This window comes from Mesoplodon densirostris, chromosome 6 (genome assembly GCF_025265405.1).
Source record: "Mesoplodon densirostris isolate mMesDen1 chromosome 6, mMesDen1 primary haplotype, whole genome shotgun sequence".
Taxonomy (NCBI): domain Eukaryota; kingdom Metazoa; phylum Chordata; class Mammalia; order Artiodactyla; family Ziphiidae; genus Mesoplodon; species Mesoplodon densirostris.
In genome coordinates, this window is record NC_082666.1 from 3,131,426 (window position 1) to 3,151,239 (window position 19,814).

The window sequence follows — 19,814 nt, forward strand, 5'->3', positions numbered from 1 at the left end:
TCCAGGCGTGGAGTAGATCAGAGTTTTTTTTTTTTGCGGTACGCGGGCCTTTCACTGTTGTGGCCTCTCCCATTGCGGAGCACAGGCTCCGGATGCGCAGGCTCAGCGGCCATGGCTCACGGGCCCAGCCGCTCCATGGCATGTGGGATCCTCCTGGACTGGGGCACGAACCCACGTCCCTTGCATCGGCAGGCGGACTCTCAACCACTGTGCCACCAGGGAAGCCCTAGATCAGACTTTTTAACCCATGTCCTGGCTGATTGTGGGCCTGTTGAGGTTCTGGACCAGCGTTGTCCAAAGTCCAAAAGGACTCGGTGCCCTGATGGGAATGTTCTATATCTGCAATTTGTGGCCGCTAGTTACCTGTGGCCATCGGACACTTGCGATGTGTCTAGTGCAACTGAGGAACTGACTCTTACATTTTATTCAATGTTAATGGATTTTAAATTGATATTTAAATGGTCCTGTGTGGCTAGTGGCTAGGAAGATGTACAGCACAGCTCTGGAACCACGGAGCTAGTTAGGCCCACAGCCATGCAGCACCAGACAAAGGTCAGGTATGAATTTTACAGCCGAGACTTGCAGAGAGCATACTCTGTGCTTGGTAGCAGCAGAGGAGCTCAGAGTGTGCGTTATTCCTTTTCATCACCAGAATCCAGGAGGCAGAAGCTTAAGTTCAGAGGGGCCAGTAAATTGCTCAGCAGTGTGAGACTGGCCAGGATTTCATTCGAAGATTTTCACTGTGATGTAGGAATAAAAGAGTCAGCTGTTTTATGTTTGAGCCTTCAAATTCTCTCAGAGAGAGCCTTCAGAACTGGGGGAAAAAAAAAAAGAACAAAAGAAAAAGGAAAAGAAAAGCAATCTCCAAACCCCATGAGAAAGAATGAAACCGAAGCATCATCAGGCCATCTGGTCTACCTCGTGCAGCATCTATGCACAAAGGGACTGTGAACTTTCCAGAAGCCTCCATGATATTCCAGAAGCCCTATTGCAACCACTACATGGTCTCAGAAAGGCCAATGCCAGGCTTACCTTCTGGCCTTCTGCTCAACTTGACTCTGTATCCTGTATCCTACAGTGCCCTGAACCAGGCTCTCCCAGCTCAGGGTCCAGCTACCTTACCATCTGCATGACTCCAAGCTCGTTAGTCACCAGCTGGCCTGCCAGTGGGGCTGGGGCGTGAGACGTGTCTGTGGACGTCCCCGTACTCTGCAGAGGACGGGCGCCGTCTCGGTGCCTTCAATACCACCTCCCCACCCGCACATCCTCTCCCACCCCAGCACACCTGCTCATCACTGAGGGTGACTGACACTTTCCTGCCAATGGACTCACTCGGCCTGGGCGCTGCGGTGGGCGGTTCAGTCTTTCTGGAGCCCTGAGGCCCGTCCCAAAAAGAGGATGAAGAGCAGGTCAGCTATTTAGATCAGGCAGTGGGTCAACCCCACAGACCCTCCTGCCTTTAAAGCCAACACTTACTCAGACAGACCCAGCAGCCTCTCACACACTGCCGTGGGCATTCGCACATAAGCCTACATCTTCCTTCTGATCAAGCAGCACGGTTTCCCCTGGCCCCGGCTCAGGCCAACGAGCCGTCTCAGCAGAGGAGGGAACTAGCGGGGTCCTAAGCAATGAGGGCACTGGGGTGTGAAGACGGAGCCTCAAAACACAGCTGTGGAGCTGGAGAGACTCGGCCCAAATTCCAGCCTGGATGCTCCCTTCCCTTCTCTAAGCCTCAGGTTTCATATATGAAGCAAAGGCACGGCATCCATGTTCCAGGATTTGTTGCAAGGATAAAATATGATTTTGCATCTCAAGTACCCCCAGAGTGCCTGGCAGGCACCAGGCGGTGCCTTGGCACTCAGTTCTTGGGACCTATTCTTTGGACAATGCTGTCATTTTTGTACCTTGGAAGTAGCCATTCCACATGGGAACACAGGCTGAGCTGGTGGCCAGGGGCCCAGAGCTCTCACCTGGGCTTTGCCACACACGGTGGTATGATTTGGGGCAAGACTTGGCTTCCACAGTCTCCTTATTCTTCTCGTGAGCTTCTCGTGGGGGACAAAAGAAAGGATGTGTTGGAAAGCATGGCCTAAACTGTAAACAACAAGCAAATTGAAGGAAACACTTATCATTCATTGGATAATACCCATCCTTTTCCCATGACACTAACTTAAGATTGGTGTGAGGAAAATGCAGTCACTCCCTTCCCAGCCCCCCAAAGACCATTAGTCAACCCAAGTTTAAATCTATTGTGGGGACTTCCCTGGTGGTTCCATGGTTAAGACTCCGCACTTCCACTGCAGGGGGCACAGGTTCGATCTCTGGTCGGGGAACTAAGATCCTGCATGCTGCATGGCATGGCCAAAAAAAAAAAAAAAAAAAAAAAGAAGGAATAAATATTTAAAAACCATAAAAATCTATTGTGATCCATTAAATTTGTTTAAAAAGGAAACAAAACAAGACAGCATACTTTGTATCTGGGGTGTCCAGCTGATGGTCTGAAATAAAGCCAACCATCCAGCTGCTGGGAAATGCAGCCCCAGGCCCCACCAGGGCAGGGGACCGGGAACCCCATTGTTCCAGGGTGACGGCTTCAGGGTCTATGATGGAGACATTGTCCTCCTCGGATATTTGCTGAGTGATAGTGTTGGCACTTAGCCCACCTCCGAGAGCCCACTCAGCTTTGACGTTCCGTGATTTGATGCAAATAAGGGGCCTCTTGGTCACCATGCATTGAATTCTTGCTACAGGCCAGGCCTGTGCAAAGAGCTGTGTGTGTGTCACCTTTTCCTGGGAAAACATCCAGGTTATACCAACGGGAGGCGTTAGGTACACCTACTAAGTGGGCATGGGAGGGATTCATTTACAATGAAAGTATCTCCTCGCTCTGGAAATGAGCTGAGTTTTGAGGGGCGCTCAGACAAGATAAACCCTGGGAAGGCTCCCTGGGGCTCTAAGATACATCTGGAGGGAAAGGAAAACTGTTCTCCCAAGTATCTACTCTGTGGTGTTTCTGCTGTCCTCAGGGCCCATATGGAATGACTCCTTTTCCACATGACAGTCCTTCAAATATCTGAGGACAGCTGTTTAGAAAAGACAGCTTCTTAGGAAAGCAGATGGCTGCCCCACAGGAAATCTGAGCTTTTAAAACGGAAAAAGGGAAGATCCACCTTCCCATTCTCCCCTAAAGCCCTGAGACATCACCTAAAGAGTTCAGGGGAAGATGCTGGCCTCCACCTGGGACTCAAGGAAGTAGATCGGGGTCAGAGAGCCACTTAGGGTGAAACCAGTGGGGTCCTGGTAAATGTTTAATGACCGACTCTTTAAGGAAAAGGTCTAGCTTTGTAGCGTTTGCCAATTTCTGTGGTGTAAATACTCCCACCATGGCTGATTTTAAGAAGTACACACGACTGGCTGTTGTGAGCTGGTACAAGCCAGCTCCAGCCCACCTCTGGACCTCTGCTAACATCTGACAAGTGGACAGGCCTCAGAGGAAACAGTCAGGGTCAAGATTAGATCTTCCAGGGTCTGCAGAGGTAAAGGAGAGGGGCAGTCTGTGTGGCCTGGTCCCCGGGACGGAGGGGCAGAGGGTCCTACCACCCCGGGAATTATTCTAGTGTCTAGACCTTGCAGTGTCTGAAGGTTGCATGCTGGCCAGTTTAGAAACAAATGTACCACCAAGGGCTCGCCAGTTTGACTCTCCCCAATCCAGACCAAAGTCTGATTGACATTAGTAGATGTGGACCAAGCACTTCTGCTGCCTGGTCAGGAGGGCGTGTTTCATCCCACTGAATCCTCATGAAAGCCCGTGAGCTTCCCGTTTACAGATGAGGAAACTGAAGCACAGAGAGGCTGAGTATCTTGACCAAGATGTGCGGTCCGCTCGCTCGGAGCACGTCTGTTCTTGGTGCCTCCCTGTCACGAGTCGGAGACAAGAGTCAGCATCTGTCCCTGTGGTCAGTGCAGTGAGGGGGCAGCAGCCTGGGGGTGGCACTGGGAGCCCGCAGCAGGGAGTGAGGGACAGAGTGGAGCTGAGGTCCCTTCTCTGCAGGATGCCGTCCCCCCCTCCCCCTCTGCCACAGAATTCGCAGCTGTCCTGCCTGGGGTGGGAAGCCAGGTCAGTGCTGTTGAGACCTGCAGGAGTGGAAAATCTGCAGCTTCGGTGCTCCTGGTTCCCATTAAGACAAATCTCCTTGTTGACAAAAATAAAAAGAACTCAGTCGACGCCAGTATTTGCCGTCGGCGTGCTGCTTTTATTCTCCCACAAGAAGCTGGATCCCGTGTTCCAAACTGGCACAGGCCCACGGGCTTCAAAGGGGAAATTCCAAAGCGGGCAGGGGCCTTGGCGGGGTGCTCTGGAGAATGGAAGTGCCCCACGGGGGGAGCGGCCTGGAGATGTCCAAGCCCAGGGTCTCATTAGCGCCCAACACATTCTGTCTCATTTTCCTTGGCACCACGTCTGCATTTTCCTAGGCTGAGAGGTGGGATGTGAGTGCGGAATGGATGGTCCTGGCAAGCTCAGCTGCAGAGCCAGCGTTTTCTGAGCTCGGGCAGCTCGGTGAGCCTGAGGTGCCACCGATGGGCCGCACACCCGGGCAGGGGGCCCCCACGTCCCCCGGGTCGGGTGGGAACCAGCCGGTCTCCCACATCTTTGAGCGCTGGGTCTCTGATGAGGACATGGGGAGCCTGGCTTTGCCCAGTTTATTCGCTTCTTGCAGCTGCTGTAACAAAGCACCAGAGATGGGGGACGTGGAGGGCAGCTTCGAAATACAGAAGTTTATCATCTCCCGGTTCTGGAGGCCAGAGGTCTGAAACCAAGGTGTCGCAGGGACAGGAGCCTCTAGGGGAGGGGGCTTCCTGCCTCTTCCCGTTGCTGGTGGCTCCAGGCGTCCCCAGGCTGGTGGCCGCATCCCCCTAGTCTCGGCCTCTGTGGTTACGTGGCCTCTCCTCTTCTCCTCGTGTCTCCCGTCCTTGTATCTCTTATAAGGACGCTTGTCGCTGGAGTTAGGCCCACCCCCGCCTCTTGGAACCCAGCCAGGAGCGGCATCCCCCTCAGCCCACCTAGGGCTGCCCCAGGCCTGACGTCTTCTCCCAGACCCACCCCATTGGCCCAGCGAGGGGACAGGTGCCACTGGGCCATGTCAGCTAAGGGGCCTCGGCTCAAGACGGACCTGCCTCCTGATATGTCCCACCTCCCTCCGGGTCCCCCTCCAGGTGCCCCACCCTCTGGAGGTCTCAGAAGAACAGCGTATTAGTGTTCGGTGGCTCTTATAGCAAATGACCACAAGCCAGGTGGCTAACACACAGAGCTTCACTCTCTCCCTGTTCTGGAGCTCAGAAGCCCAGGACCAAGGGGTCTGCAGGGCCGCGCTCGTTCTGGAGGTTCCAGGGGAGGGACCTCCCTTGTCTCTTCCAGCTCTGGTGGGTCCAGAGGTTTCTTGGCTCGTGGCTGCGCCACTCTAGACCCAGCCTCCTCTTCCTATCTCTTCTCTTCTGTGCGTCTGTTTTTAATCTCCCTCTGTCTTCCTCTTCTAAGGACAATTTCGATGGGCTTTAGCGGTAAACCAAGATGATCTCCTTATCTCAAGGTCCTTAACTTAAGCACATCCGCACAGATTCTTTTCCCAAATAAGGGCACAGTTGCAGGTTCTGGGGATCAGAGTGTGGGCGTGTCTTTGGGAACCATTGTCAGTATCCCACAGCCAGACCTGTCCGGGGTCCCCAGTGTCAGCTCTGCACATCCTCCTTCTCGGTGCCCTGGTCCCTGCATCAGGCCCTGAGAGTCAGTGTGGGTCTGCCTCGCACTGTTTCTGCTGGAGGGCAGCAGGGAAAGGGCATACGTCCTGGGGTGGATGGGTGGGATCCTGGCTTCTCCACCTGGAGACTTAACAGCCCTGGCACCCATTTCTAAAAGCTCTGAGTCTGAATTCTTACCTGCGAATTGGGGATGCTCTTTGTGTCACGGCAGGAGTGAGGGTTAAAGGTCACGCAGCTGCCACGTCCTTTCCCGCCAACGTTGCCACCTTCCTCCTCCTCCCCCCCTGCAGGAACCCCGAGTCACTTGCAGCTCCACAGCGGCTCAGCTCAGGGACTGGGCCCAGAGATTTGGAGGAATGAATGAATTCGGTGTCTGGGTTGAACTCCACTTTGGGACACTCATTTTAAATCCTATATTCTCTTCTATTTCCTCTTATGGAAGAAAATCTAATCTGGGAGCTATTTCCATTCAAGATATTGGTTTCATACTAAAAATGAAAACAAATAAAACTAGCCCCTACTGGAAAAAACAACAATCCCAGGCGGCATTTGGCACCCCTGGGCACCGTGCCGCCGCAGGCATGGCTCCACTGAGATGCATGTCCTCTCACCAGCTGCCTTGTCCCTGGCCTTGTCCCCTGCCGTCGGGGACCTTGCCCTCAGGATGCAGGGAATGTAGCGGGTTCTCTGCTCTTGCACCACTGGCCCAGCCTTCCGACCCATGCTGGCTGCAGTGTCTTCTCAGTCCCCGAGCTGGGGAGTACCTGAAACTCCAGGCACGGAGGCCTATTTTATTGTGTTCAGGACGGCGGAGGGTGAAATGGTGGCCCCTGTGAATGTGACCTTATTTGCAAAAAAAGTCTCTGCGGATGTAATGAAGTTAAGAATCTTGAGCGCAGGAGAGCATTCTGGATTACCCAGGTGGGACCTAAACGCCATCACAAGGATCCTTATAAGAGAGGGAGGCTGAAGGAGATTAAAGAACAGACACACAGGAGGAGTCACATGAAGATGACGGCCAAAGCTGGAGTGATGCAGCCACAAGCCAAGGAACGCTGGAAGCCCCAAGATGCTGGAAGAGGCCAGCAGGAGACCCTTCCCTGGAGCCTCCAGAGGGAGGGCAGCCCTGGCCCCTGGATTTCAGAGAAGACACTTCTGTTTTTTGTTTTGTTTTGTTTTTTTTGCTGTACGCGGGCCTCTCACTGCCGCGGCCTCTCCTGTTGCAGAGCACAGGCTCCGGACGTGCAGGCTCAGCAGCCATGGCTCACAGGCCCAGCCGCTCCGCGGCATGTGGGATCTTCCCGGACCGGGGCACGAACCCGTGTCCCCTGCATCGGCAGGCGGACTCTCAACCACTGTGCCACCAGGGAAGCCCACTTACGTTGTTTTAATCACCTGGTTTGTGGTCATTTGTTACAGCAGCCCTGGGACACTGATATGAGGACCAGGGTGAAGATGATGACCACAGGACAGGAGCTTCTTAAAAGTGAAGCACGGCTGTTTCAAGGAGTGGGCATGCTATATCTGCCCTGCGTGGATGCTGTCCCACCCAGACCCACGCCACTGCCCTGAGAGGTGAAGAAAACAGATCTGAAGGGTTTTGCCCTAAATTAGCATCTGGTTTACTTTTCAGGAATACTAATAAGCATAAAAATAGGCATCCCACCACGAAGCCTGTGCTAATTTAGGGCCCACCTTCTCCTTCCACTGCTGTTAAGTTCTTCTCATTTATTTATATTTAGTTTTATTTTTTAAGAGATTAATTAATGTATTTATTCACAAGGCTAAGACACATTCCCTCTAATTAGGGACAGATTTTTGTTTTCACTTCATGAATTCTTCTGTGACTTCCTTTTTATAAATTGAAGTAGAGTTGATTTATCTCCTTGTTTATTTGTTAAGCGGCAGATTTGTGGTCCTCAACGTGCAGCTGTCCTCGGGGCCAGGCGGAGAGGGGCTTAGGACCACCCAGGTTCCAGTCTACATGCACCACATCCTCCTGGTGTGGTGTCGCCCTCAATTTCTGCGTGTGGCGTTGGTGAGAGGATGGGGCCGTGTGGACGTGTCCCGTGGCCAGGACTTTTCAAAGAGCAGGCAGCCCTGCTTCTCGGAGGGAAGATGTGTTTGCATCTGATCCCTTAGTGGTGGTGGGTGCCCTGCAGGGAGCACCCGTCAGGCAGAGATGCTGTAGGGAGATGCAGGGGTCTGCACCCCCCTCTCAGGGCCTTGGTGCTCTCACCTGTGAAACGGGGGCACTGGCCTTTGACTCCTCACAGGACACAGCTCATGAAATGCCAAGGGCCAGGCGAATGGGGACCGGGAGGTGGCTGTGTAGGAGGACATGAGAAGGGGGTGCTTGTGCGGAGAACAGAATATAGACCCACCCTGGGTGGGTCGAGGGCCCCCCTGCGGTGGGGAACCTCGCTCCCCCATCTGTGGATGGGCGGGGAGACAGCACTCCCCCCCCCCCGGATGCTGGGGGCCCCTACGAGGTGCCGGGCCCCAGACTCACATCCTGCAGTGGACAGCGTCCGTGACGAGGGCGCATAACGGGCGGGTCGGCTTCCTGGCTGGGCCCTGGGCTCCTGGCAAGTCCAGGCTGACCCCAGCCCCTGCGTCCCCATTCCCACCTCTGTCTCCATTCTGGTCTCTTCATTCCCTACACCTGCTCTTGCCTCTCTGAGCAACTCTCCACCCTGCAGTCAGAGAACTTTCCAGAACACAACTCTGATGTAGCCTTTTCTTCTTAAAACCCTCTACGCGGCCCCGTTCTCCTTGGCAAGAGGCCACACTCCCTGCCTGGACCAGCAGAGGCCCCCAGGCTCCCGGCCTCCTCCACCCTCTGCTCCATCACGGCCCGAAGTGCAGCCCCAAGAGTCTTCCGCTGGGCCTGGGTGCGTGTGTTCCCTCTGCTGGTGGGGACCATCCAGGGAGGACATCCCTGAGAGGTGGCACCAGGCCCTGAGCGACTCCTCTGGGACTTTGGGGTCTGAGCTTCAGTGTCACCTCCTCGGGGAGCCCCCAGCCCCCCAGAGGTCGGAGCCCTCGGACGCTAGCCCACAGCCGTCTCTGCTTCCCCCACCAGGGCACTTGCCCTGCCCTGAGCCCCCGAGCCCCAGGCTCCGAGCTCCAGCTGCCCGCGGGGAGAACTGCCTCGGAGATGGTGTCTGACCAGGCTCCTGGCTCTGAGCCCGGGGCCCGCATTCACAGGGCCTTACAGGGAGGGCGAGGGCGGCAGGCCCAGGCAGGGGTCCACGCAGCTACAGCAGAGGCCCTTCCGAGCTGCTTTGAATCCACGCAAGGCAAGAGGGCCGGGAACCCACCCACCAACCAGGCGTGGGAGTGGGCTTCCCCTGCAGGGAGGGGCTCGGGGGGCTCAGCTAGGGCCTCGGTAGCCACCGCTCCCTGCAGGGCCACAGGAGTGCAGATCCCCAAGGGCACATCGGCCCCCGTGGCAGCTGAGAGCGGCAACCTCTCACGGTTTGCAAAGCACCTCTGCCGGCTCTCCTCTTCCTGAGCCCACAGACCCAAGAGGCACACAGGGCACTGAGGCCAGGGAGTGGCCAGAGCTCAGACGTGGGGCTGGGCCCCCCTTGCCTCCACTCACCGGTCAGCGCCTTAACCCCTCTGAGGTTCTGTTCCCTGATCATGAGCACGTGCTCTGTGCCTGGAACAATCCCTGCATCACCCCCCCAAAAGCAATCACACAGCCTGCAAAGGGGTCTCTCCTGGCCCATTTTCCAGACCAGGAAACTGGGGTCTGAGTCAGCTCCATGAACACAGAGGGCCATTTGCTCCGGGCTCCGTGGACACCTGTGCCTTCACCTCCCAAGGTGGGGTCCCGTGTGGGCCGGCGGGGACGATGGGATGAGAGCCTGATGTTCTGCAGACGCTGTCCTGGGCAGAGTCTAGAAATGCCCTTTGTGTCTGGGGAACGGAGCCCTTTACCTCTGGGCACCTCTCACTCACACAGACTGCTCTTACCAAGAGTCCACAGGGATTTTTCCAACTGACGTTTTTCTGGGCTGCAAACCCAACCTTTGTCTAGAAAACATCTCCAGGAGGGTAACGTGCCCAGCGAGTCTGAGGCCGGGAGAGGTGGATCCACATCCTGTCGTCTGAACAATTGTAAACTCGCTCTATGTGTCCAAAGCCCGACTGGTGCCCATCACGGTCCATTTTGTCTGGAAATTCCATTATTTTGTGAAGTTTACTTGGCCCCCGAAAGAAACATTGAGGGCATGACATGGGAACAGCTGTGCCGCACGGAGCAGGGAGAGGGCCATGCAGTGAGGGGCCGACAGGCCTGACTCACCCATCACATCTCAGCCGGTCCTGGGCGCGTCTGTTGTGGGCGGCCCTGGCAGTTATGCTGTCCTATCCCTGCCCTCGATGGGGGGCGGCTCCCTGGTCGTTGAGAACCATGCTGCCTGGCCTTGGGTCGGCGCTGTGCAGCCACGAAGAACTCCAGCCTCAGGTGGGCCTGAGTGTTGGGTCTGCGCGATGCCAGCGGCTGAGCGTTGACTGGTTTGCTTGTACAGGGCTGCTGGTCCTGGACGTGAGCCCTGGGAGGGAAATAGCTCCTTTGCTGGACTCTGGGTTGGCTGGGTGAAGAGGCCTTCACTTCTCGGAGCTGTGGAAATTTCGACACAGTGGAGGGGGGCTTGACGGGTAAACCGTTAGAGAAAACCCATAGGATTTTAGGTGCAATCACGGGGCCCTGGAGTGCAGTGTGACAACCAGGACCAGAGCACAGGCCCCTGATTCCCTGTGCCAACTCTTTCCAGCACAGCCCCACTCACTCTCTGGTTCACCCAGCAAATGGAACACCGGCTGGGGGCAGCCCGGGATGCCGAGATCAGGCCCCTGGAGGGAGGGACCACGTGGCATGACAACGTGGCCTTCCGAGGCCTGGCTCCACCCACGGTGCTGGGCTGCACCTGCCCACACTTGTCACGGGGACTGCGGTGCATTTCCCTGCAGCCCTGGGCCTCTCCTCGGGAAGGGCAAGGTGCCGTGGTTAGGGATGGAGAGAGGAGACCCCGGCGTGGAGCCTCTGCAGGAGGTGGCTGTGTCTCAGCCGCATTCTGCCCCCTCACACCGCCCGCCCCCGCACTCCCTTGCCCGGCGTGGACAGCCTCACAGACAAGACACTTAGCTCCACGTGCAGAAGGGGCGAGATTGTTGGCAGGCCTGGACCAACAACCAGGGTGAGCCGCCATCCAGGTCCCTCCCGCTGGGCAGGGTCCTGCCCCCACCCCCATGGGCATCAGAATGTCCCTGTTGTTCTGGAGAACAGACAGCCCCCATCACTAGGTGTCTCCGAAAGGCCCACAGACTAGGACTGCCAAGGTGTTGTGGGCTGAATTATGTGCCCCGCTTCCAGATTCACCTATTGAACCCTGAACCCCAGCACCTCAGGATGTGACTGTCTTTGGTGAAAGGGCCTTTAAAGAAGAGACAAAGGTAAAATGAAGCCATCTTCATTTTCAGGTGAACTCGTCCAGTGTGGCTGGTTGTCCTTATAGGAAGAGATTAGGACAAGACCCGCACAGAGGGACGATGCGGGAGAAGAGGGTCGTCTTCAAGCCCAGGAGCTGCCTCAGGAGAACCAACCCTGTCCACACCCTGAGCTCGACCTCCAGCCTCCGGGATGAGAGTACATTTCTGTTGTTCAGGCCACCCAGTCTGGGGCACTTTGTTAGAGTGGCCCTAGGAAACTGATACCCTGAGAAGCCTGGCATCTTGGGAGCTGCCCTTGGCCGTTGACCGGCCTGGCTAGGCTCTCTCCCCGGCTCCTTCACTGTGTCAAAGTGGAGGCCTTAAAGCGGTGCATTTCCCCTAGTAGCTGTGGAGAGTCCTCTGGGATTAACAGCCACCCCACCCCAGCATGGAGGGAGAGCCCTGCTGACTGGGTGGGCGGGGCAGCCATCCCTGGTGTGCTGAAGCCCCAGCACTGCAGGGGCAGTGGGCAGGGCCCAGGGCTGGAAGGTCAGTCGGGGGCAGTGCAGGCAAAGGAGGGGGACCCTGGAGCCAGCCTGGCGGCCCTCTGACCAACAGCCCCCCTCGTCCTGGAGAGCAGGCTCACACGGGGTTGGGGGCCCCGGCAGGAGCTCTGGGTTCAGGCTTGGCCACGCCTCCCCCTACTTTTGGACCTGGAGCAAGTCTCACCGCTCCCAGCTTCTGTGTGCTCCTGCCCCCGAGGGAGCGATTTTACTCTGTTGAGCCAGTGGTGCAGGTGAATGGAGTGAAGCCCTGAAGGATCCAGCAGAAGGCTCAGAGGGGTCGGAGGAAGACCACCCAGCTGCAGAATGCAGGGGGAAGGAGGGGGCACCGGAGCCTCCCAATGCCCAGCAGGGCTTTGTAGGCCTTCCTTCCTGGCTTCTCCTCCAAGCTCCACAGGGATCCCCGGAGGCTGGCTTCCTCACCCCACTTACCAGGAAACAGCACTGGGGCGCAGAGGTGAGGACTCACTGGCCCAAGGACCCACCTCCGGCCGGCGGTTCCTGCCGCTGGGGTTGCAGCTGAGTCTGGAACTCTGGAGTTAGCCTGGCCTCAGACACCCACTGCAGGATGCAGCTGCGGCCACGGGTGCGGGGTGCAGGTTTGGAGCATCCTCCTTGGGCAGCTTGAGGGAACCTCGAGGACACTTCCACTGCTGTGAGTAACTGGGGGTAGCTCCAGCCCCTCACTCCACCAGGCAGCAGCTCCCCATTCCCTCCTGGGCCCAGTGGACCATGAACTCTTGTAGGGCAAGCAGGTAACCGGGTTCCTCCACCTCCTCTGTGGGACTGTGAGCTCCTGCCTGTGAGAGGGGGAAGGAGAGAAGGATCCCAGTTGTCCCGGAGCGCTTCCCCAGGCTTTTCCCAGCCAGGCGATGACCCTGGGAGGCTGGGTGGCCCCTTAAGGTGGGAGGGTGGGAAATGAAACAACCCACAAGAGGGTAACACTTGGGGCTTGTCATGGACGCTGAGAACCACGACTCTGCCGCTTGAAAAAAATCAATGAGGGGGGACTTCTCTGGCGGTCCAGTGATGAAGAATCTCCTTCCGGTGCAGGGGACTTGGGTTCGATCCCTGGTATGGGAACTAAGATCCCAAATGCTGCGGGGCAGCTAAGCCTGCATGCCACAACTACAGAGCCCATGTGCTCTGGAGCCCATGAGCCACAACTAGAGAGAAGCCCATACGCCCCAACAAAGAGCCCCCATGCCGCAATGAAAAGATCCCGCGTGCCACAACTAAGACCCGACACAGCCAAAAAAAAAAAAAAAGAAAAGAAAAAAAAAATCGTTGAGAAGAACTTCCAGCAGAGGAAGGAGAGAGAAGGTGGGCAGCAGGTCCCAGGTGCAAAGCTGGGGGCACACCTGGCCTGCCAGGCACCATGGGAGATACCCAGCCATGGGCGACCAGGGGTGTGCAGAACCCTGGATGGTGGTGAGTCCCTCCCATGGTGGAGCACCATGAGTAGAAGTCCACGCACAGGGAGGGACCGGGTGGGAACGTGGCAGTAATTACAGGAGAGGAGGGAGGCACACAGGCAAGCAGGTGCTGCTCACCGTACAGGAGTTGAGGGGAAGAGACTGGGTTGGGGGCTGGCCAGGGGGATGGGTGCCTTGCTCACTGCAGACATCCTAGAGCCCAGAGTGAAATAAACAGTTTTCAAAGGACTCTTCAATTTAATCAGTTATGGGAGGGCCAAGGGATGCTGCTTGGGGTCAACCACCACCGGGCATTGTTGCAAGGATCTGGTCAAGGCGATCAGCATCTTTCCCGCCTGAAGGTAAATCTGGTTTCAAATTCAGGCTCGGCCACGGATGGATGGGTTGGTACTTTGGGTAAGTCCTTTACCCTCTCTGATCCGCAATTTCCTTGTCTGTAGAGGGGAGAAATGACAGTATTCCCTACTGCTGTGTGTGACCTGATGCAAGAGTGGCTTTAAAGTGGGAAACACATGTGGCTGGCTGGTACTCCTGCTGTTCCCACTGGAATAACAATCGTGACCAGGCGTCACAGTTACTCTCCTACAGTCCTGGGCAGATAGGTCAGGCTGCTCAGTTTGGGGATTTTTTTTGAGTTTTCCGGTGGGATAGAAACTTACCTCCTCACCCAAGTCCAGCTGTGGATGAGCCCACCTTTGTCTCAAGCTTTCTCATTACTGTGAGGTCAGCTTGCTGGGGGACCCTGGGAGTCCCTTGACTAACAGCTCTTGAGGCACCAGATACCCGCCTTGAGTTCCAGGTGTTGGGAGGGCTGGCTGGCCAGCACAGAGGCACCTGTAACTGTCACAGAAGGAGTACCCTGTGTCCTTGGGGGAAACTGGAGTCCTGAGTCTGCACTATCTTCTGATAACTAGACCACTGACCTATGGTAGCATCCCAAGTCTTTGGGAGAAGCTGGCCTTCCCCTGGTGGGGGGGGGCGTTCCAGTGGCCAGGTGGAGCTGGGGGCTCAGGGAGTGTCTGATGGAATTTCCCTCTCATTAAGGCACACAAAGGACCAGCTCCAGCGGAACCAACACACACAACTTACACACACAGACACACATGCACACACACATTTCCCCGATCATATATTTGATTTATACAGGTTGTAAAACAACAACAAAGGACTATAAAAAACCAGAAGGACCATTTAGCTTTGCTTTGTGAGTCTCATCCTTTTCCCGGGCAACATTTAGTGCCGCGAAGGGCACGTGGGGCAGATGTGGACCATCAGGGTAGCACCAGTGAACCACCACCTGGCTCAAGAGGCAGGACGTGGCCATCCCAGCAAACCTAACCTCTGCCCACCTCCCCTCCCTTCCTGTTTCCAGAATGATGGGAGTTAAAGGGCATTTGGGGAATTTCACGCCCAGTCTGGAGATGTAACTGGAGGCAGGGAGCACTGCTTGGGCATCACTGGCTGAACTATTTGTTCAAAGGGGGTGCGGATGGCTTAGGGTTTGAAAAGCCCCCTGACTCACCTTCCCTCCTCTTTAAAAACCAGCTCTGTTGCTCTTCGAGGAAGGGGTGTGAGCGGGGTTCCAGCAGGTTATGTGGGGAGCCAGGTGGGAGGGGCTGCTACCGACTCCAGGGAGACCTCACCAAGGCTTAAAGAAGCGGAGGGAGAGAGGCAGTGCCCAGTGGCAGTACCAGGGCAGCAGCGCCCCAACCCCTCCCAAAGGAGTGTCTTCTTTGCTTTCCTTTTTGTGGCAGAGGGGTCTCCACGCAGTAGGAGGGAGGGAGTGGGGAGGGGGTGCTGGCCAAGTTCGCCTGATTAATATCCAGGATGTGTGGCATCCGAGCTCCCTCGGAGAGCTCTTGGGAGCCTAGACCCCAGCCTGGGCACGGATGCCCAATCTGCAGTGGGGGAAGGTGGAGGGCGGGTCGTCTCTCTCGGGGTGGACATGTCTGCCACAGTCTTGGGCGCCCCGATCTGGCTGGATTGGAAGTTCAGTCTCCACCCAGAAGAGTTCTGAACTCCAAGTAAACGAAAAAGTTGGCGGGGTGAGCTGCAACGTCCTTTTTAAACCCCAAATGATCGAACTCGGGGCCCCTGCACACTGGTTCTGGGGCTCGGCCAGGTGCGGGCACCTGGAGCGGGGAAAGCGGGGTGCAGCGTGGGCCGCCGGGCCCCGCCCGCCCGCGCTCGCCGTCAGAGCAGGGGGCGCCGGGCCCTCGCCGAGTCCCCGCCCGCCCCGGGCCAGCCCCTTCCTCGCTGCCGCTCGCCCGCTGGCCCCACCCCCTCGCCCGCGGCGCCCAGTGGGAGGCGGGGGCCGGCCCGGCCGAGCCCAGCGCCGGCTCTGATTTGCTGCGGGCGCGGGGGAGCCACGGCCTCCGCGGGTGCCTTCCCAGAGAGAGGGAGGGAGGGGAAGGGGGAAAAGTGCTCGGCGCCCGAGGCGAGGTCCGCACTCCTCGTTCGTCCCCGCGGCCGGCGCAGGACCTCACGCGAGCGCAGCGCCCACGGGGAGCGAGTCGCGGGGCGGCGGCGGCGGCGGCGGCGGCGGCGAGGAGGAGGCCAGAAGGGATCGGAGGAGGTGGGGGAGGCCAGGGCGAGCGAGCCGAACGGGGTCCCGGCCGCCCCGCGGGCCAAGGTCGAGCCCTCCCGCCCGTGGGCGAGCGCGCCAGCCGACCCTCCAGAGAGCCGCCACCACAAAGAGAACGGGCCGGCGGCTGCTCCCATGACTGTCTAAAGCTGTGCCGGCCCCCTGAGTTGTGCCCCGCGCCCCGTGCGTCCCCGCGCGCCCAACTCGCGCCCGCGCCCCGCCGGCATGGACGTCCACACCCGCTGGAAAGCGCGCAGCCCGCTCCTCCCGGGCGCCCCGCTGCTGTCCCCGCCGTTGCTGCTCCTGCTGCTGCTGCTGTGGGCGCCGCCTCCGAGCCGCGCAGGTAAGGGCGCGGGGCGCTTGGGCGCGGGGGGCCGGGGGCCGGGGGGCCGGGGCCAGCGCGGCTGTCATCCCAGGGCGCCCGGCCTCTTCCGCGCGTGCCCGACCTTCCCCCCCTGGGCTGTGGAATGCACGGGCCGGGACTCCGAATGCCATTCGCTGGGGGCCCCGGAGAGGGAAACGCGCCGGCACAATACTCCCCACGCCAGACGGGCCGGCGGGTGGGGCTGTCGGGGAGCCGAGGAAGGGCTCTGTGTTGGATCAGCCAGAGGGCTTGTCCACCAGGCAGGCACACTTTTGTCCCGAAACTTTGCGTTCTCTGTCCCACATCACAAGCGCGCAGCTCTGGCCCACACAGCCCCGCTGCAGAACTTCCTTTCCTGAAACCCGGGAAGGGTCGCCCCCTAGAGTCGCAGCGGGCCAGTTCCGGCCGGGCCTCCTGGGATGGGGGGCCGCTGGGGAGAATCCCAGCAGCTGAGCCCCCAGCCCAGGACTTCTCCAAGCACCCTCTTCCTCTACCTCCAGACCCGGCTGACTCTCCCTTTCTCAGGAAACAGAGCTTCCTGTGGTCCCCACCATCTAAGTACTCAGTGAGTGGTACCGGGGAGCCCCGGGCGGGTGGTGGAGCAGCCCTGCTCTAATCCCACCTCTCGACCTCTTGGAAGGCAGTTTTTCTTGGGTTAGCTGCCCAGAGACGGGATTCTTGGAGCAAAGGCGGGAGATGCTCTCGGAGTCTTGGCTGTGAGGGGTTCAGATGACACACAGATGTGGGATTTCTTCTGCCAGAGGTCTGCCCTTAGAAGGAGCTGTCTCCAGTGGATGGCGTCCACCAGGCCAGCACTGACAGTGTGCCAGCCTGGATGCTTGCAGCTCCAGCTCTCTCCCACACAGCTTCCTGACGGGACAGTGGTTTTTCTAAGCATCACCTTTTGTGGTTATCTGTGGGATGGGACTTCACAAGCCTCAGTCGTCGGAGCCCGAGGCCCCAAAAGTCCTCTGGGGCCCCGTTAACAGATGCGGAGACGAGGCTCAGAGCCGCTGTCGCAGGGTCAAGGAAGGTGCGGGCAGAGGGATGGGACCGTGGCCCGGTGGACAGCAGGACCAGCCAGGGGCCCCCTGTGAGAAGACACCGCTTTACTGTCTCCGCTCTTCTCTCCTCCGCTTTGTCATTTGAAGACATGTGGGAAGCATCACTTCCGTGTTCCACTGGCCAGTTAAGACATTCTCTCCCTTTTTCCTGGTACAGTGAGTGCTTGGTGGGCCAGAGGGGGTGAGCAGGAATCAGGGTGTCCAGCCAGTCAGGGGCTGGGGGAGCGGAGGGGAGCCTGGCCTGGCTCTGGGGACCTGGGGTCTTAGCCCTGGGCTACCACCTACGTGCCCTGGATCCCAGGCTAACTGGCTTTGTGTTTCTCCCGGGATCACTGGAGGTGGGGGACAGTAGCGGCCTCCAGAAAAGTGGCACGGAGCAGGGTGGGCATGTGGTCATGGGACCCCTGTAGGCCCAGGGCCATAGCCCTGTCACAGCTCCTCTGCCGGGCTTTCCCCTAGGAAGTCAGGTGGGAATCTTTCAGGGGAGTCGCCACCCCCAAAAGCCGGGGCTGAGCACTGGCTGGGGAGCACACAGAGCATGCGTTCGCCTGGGTTTGGGGTCGGCTGTTTATCCCACTCCCCATCTCTGCCCCCCGCCCGTCTCCGGTTTCCCTTCCTAACTGAGTGTGGCATGAGGTGGATGCCTGGACCGTGGCTGTGGAGCTGGACGTTTTGCTCTTGTCGAAAAGACGCTGAGAGCCTGTGAAGAAGCCACCTCTCTGGGTGGGTTTCACAGACCTCCCCTCACCGCCACGAGGGTGGGACCCTTTTGGAAGTCATCCTCAGTGCGTGGCCAGCGGGAACGGCTGTCCGCTGACACGCGGGGGCGGGCGGGGGGGCAGGAGGGGCCATCCGCAGGCAGCTCTTCTCTCCATTTTGAGATCCACCAGATGTTTTTTGAGTTCCCGCTGAACATGGCTCTTTTTCCTACCTTCTTCTTGGCCAAGCGTGTGAAGGAATGAAAAGTCAGATTGCATTTGGGGCCGTTTAACATTGTAACGGGCAAAGGAGAGTAAGTGAAATGAAACATGACCCCAATATTTGGAAATTGAGGTCATCTCCCCGGCACATCATTGGTTGACGCCCGTCACGTGATCGCTCTTGGCAATAATTTGGTGGGAAGAGTTGTCCAAATTTTGTGGGACTTGACAGACATCAAATGGTTAAATTTCCTCTGACTCAATCAAGTTGGCTGAAAAGACAGCCTTTTCCATCTTCTCCTCCCCTTCCCCCTCCTCCCCATAAAAGAGCAGCCAGTGGGAGGAGTTCAGAAGCCAAGCTGATTCCCCGAAGCCTGTGTCTCCTCTGGTCCAGATTTTAGTGGCTGCAGGGCTTGGAGCTCGGGTCGCCGTGACCACCCGGCCGTGACCACGGGCAGGAGTTTCTTCCTTGTGCGGAAGCACAAAGTTCCCTTGTCCCGTGATGTCGCTCCATGGCTGTTCCTGGGGTGCTGGCCAGAGCCTGCCCCGTTACCCCACCCTTCAGCTATCTCTGGACTCTCACAGCCACGCCCTTAGCGGAGCACAGCTGATGCCCGCCTGCCCCGCCCCTGCCCTCTGGCTGTCTGGCCCCATCTCCCACCCCTGCCTCTTCCCTGGGTCACGGACCTTGTTGGGTGGAGCAGAGGGTTGTGGGGAACAGACACCCACTGCCCCCCGCCCCTCACTGAATAACGGTGACAGCACAGACTCGCTCGGAGCCCCCGAGGGTCGAGGATGAGTCACGCGCACCCCGAGGCCCCATTGCCGTACCCACAGTGGAGCCTGGGATTTGCAACGCAGAGCAGGGCAGGGTCCCTGGCTCCTGAGACACCCGCACCCGTGGTACCGATTGGAATGAATTTGCTGGCACTTGCCTGGTCTGCTCTTAGCCCTGTGCCCACATCATCTCCTTGGACCCTCATCCCGGCCTGCAAGGTGAGGGGGTGGGGCTGGCACTCTGAGAGGCCCGGGCAACAGGGGGCTGGGACCGCACACTCTGGGTCTGTCTGGTCTCTGCACCTGGGCGCTGAGTGAGCTTCTCCACGGGGGAGGCCCAGTGCCTGGAGCTGCTGTCAGCCTGGGGCTCAGCCCAGACACGGCCCTGGGACCAGGGAGGGGTTCCATTTGGCCCCAGCAGACTGTTTCGGTGCCTTCCTGCCCCTTACACCCCTGCTTTTTATCCGAACGCCATCCAGGGGCACCCGGGGCCTGCAGTCTCCACTCCCCTTTCACCAGGCCTTTCACTCACTGGCGTGACCCGATGACCCCTGGAGGCTTTGCCTGCGCCGGGCCTGCTTGTGGGAAGGCTGGGGTGATAGAGCGCCTGGCTCCAGGGCCCACAGGCTGGTGCGAGGCACGCATGTGGACACCGTTCGTTGTACTGTTCATTCTCCTGCCGAGCCTGTCTGGAGGGTTGGCCCCCGTGGGGAGATCTGGGGCAGCTTCCTGGAGGAGGTGATGCTACACTTGACCTTCCCTTTCTTCTTCCCCGTCCTTTTGTTCCAAAGGGCCTCCTTCGCAGGTGCCCTCCTCCACCTCTGGCTTTTGTCTCCTCCGTGCCTTCTTCCCCGCAGGACATCCCACCCCGCGGCTGCACTGTTCTCCCGGAGCTGCTTCCCTTGGC

The 19,814-nt window shown here is 58.3% G+C and overlaps 1 protein-coding gene across 5 annotated transcripts in view; it reads left to right on the top strand.

The window, feature by feature from the left end:
- The first annotated feature begins 15,608 nt into the window (after positions 1–15,608).
- COL5A1 (collagen type V alpha 1 chain) overlaps positions 15,609–19,814 on the top strand; it is a 159,781-nt gene continuing 155,575 nt past the window's right edge. For 4 of the 5 annotated variants that reach the window (XM_060102018.1, XM_060102019.1, XM_060102022.1 and 1 more), the window contains exon 1: positions 15,610–16,125. In XM_060102018.1, the coding sequence (XP_059958001.1) occupies positions 16,008–16,125 (118 nt within the window). In that variant the 5' untranslated portion in view covers positions 15,610–16,007. Of the gene's footprint in view, positions 16,126–19,814 lie in introns of all 5 variants that reach the window. The other variant, XM_060102023.1, reaches the window with a different exon arrangement.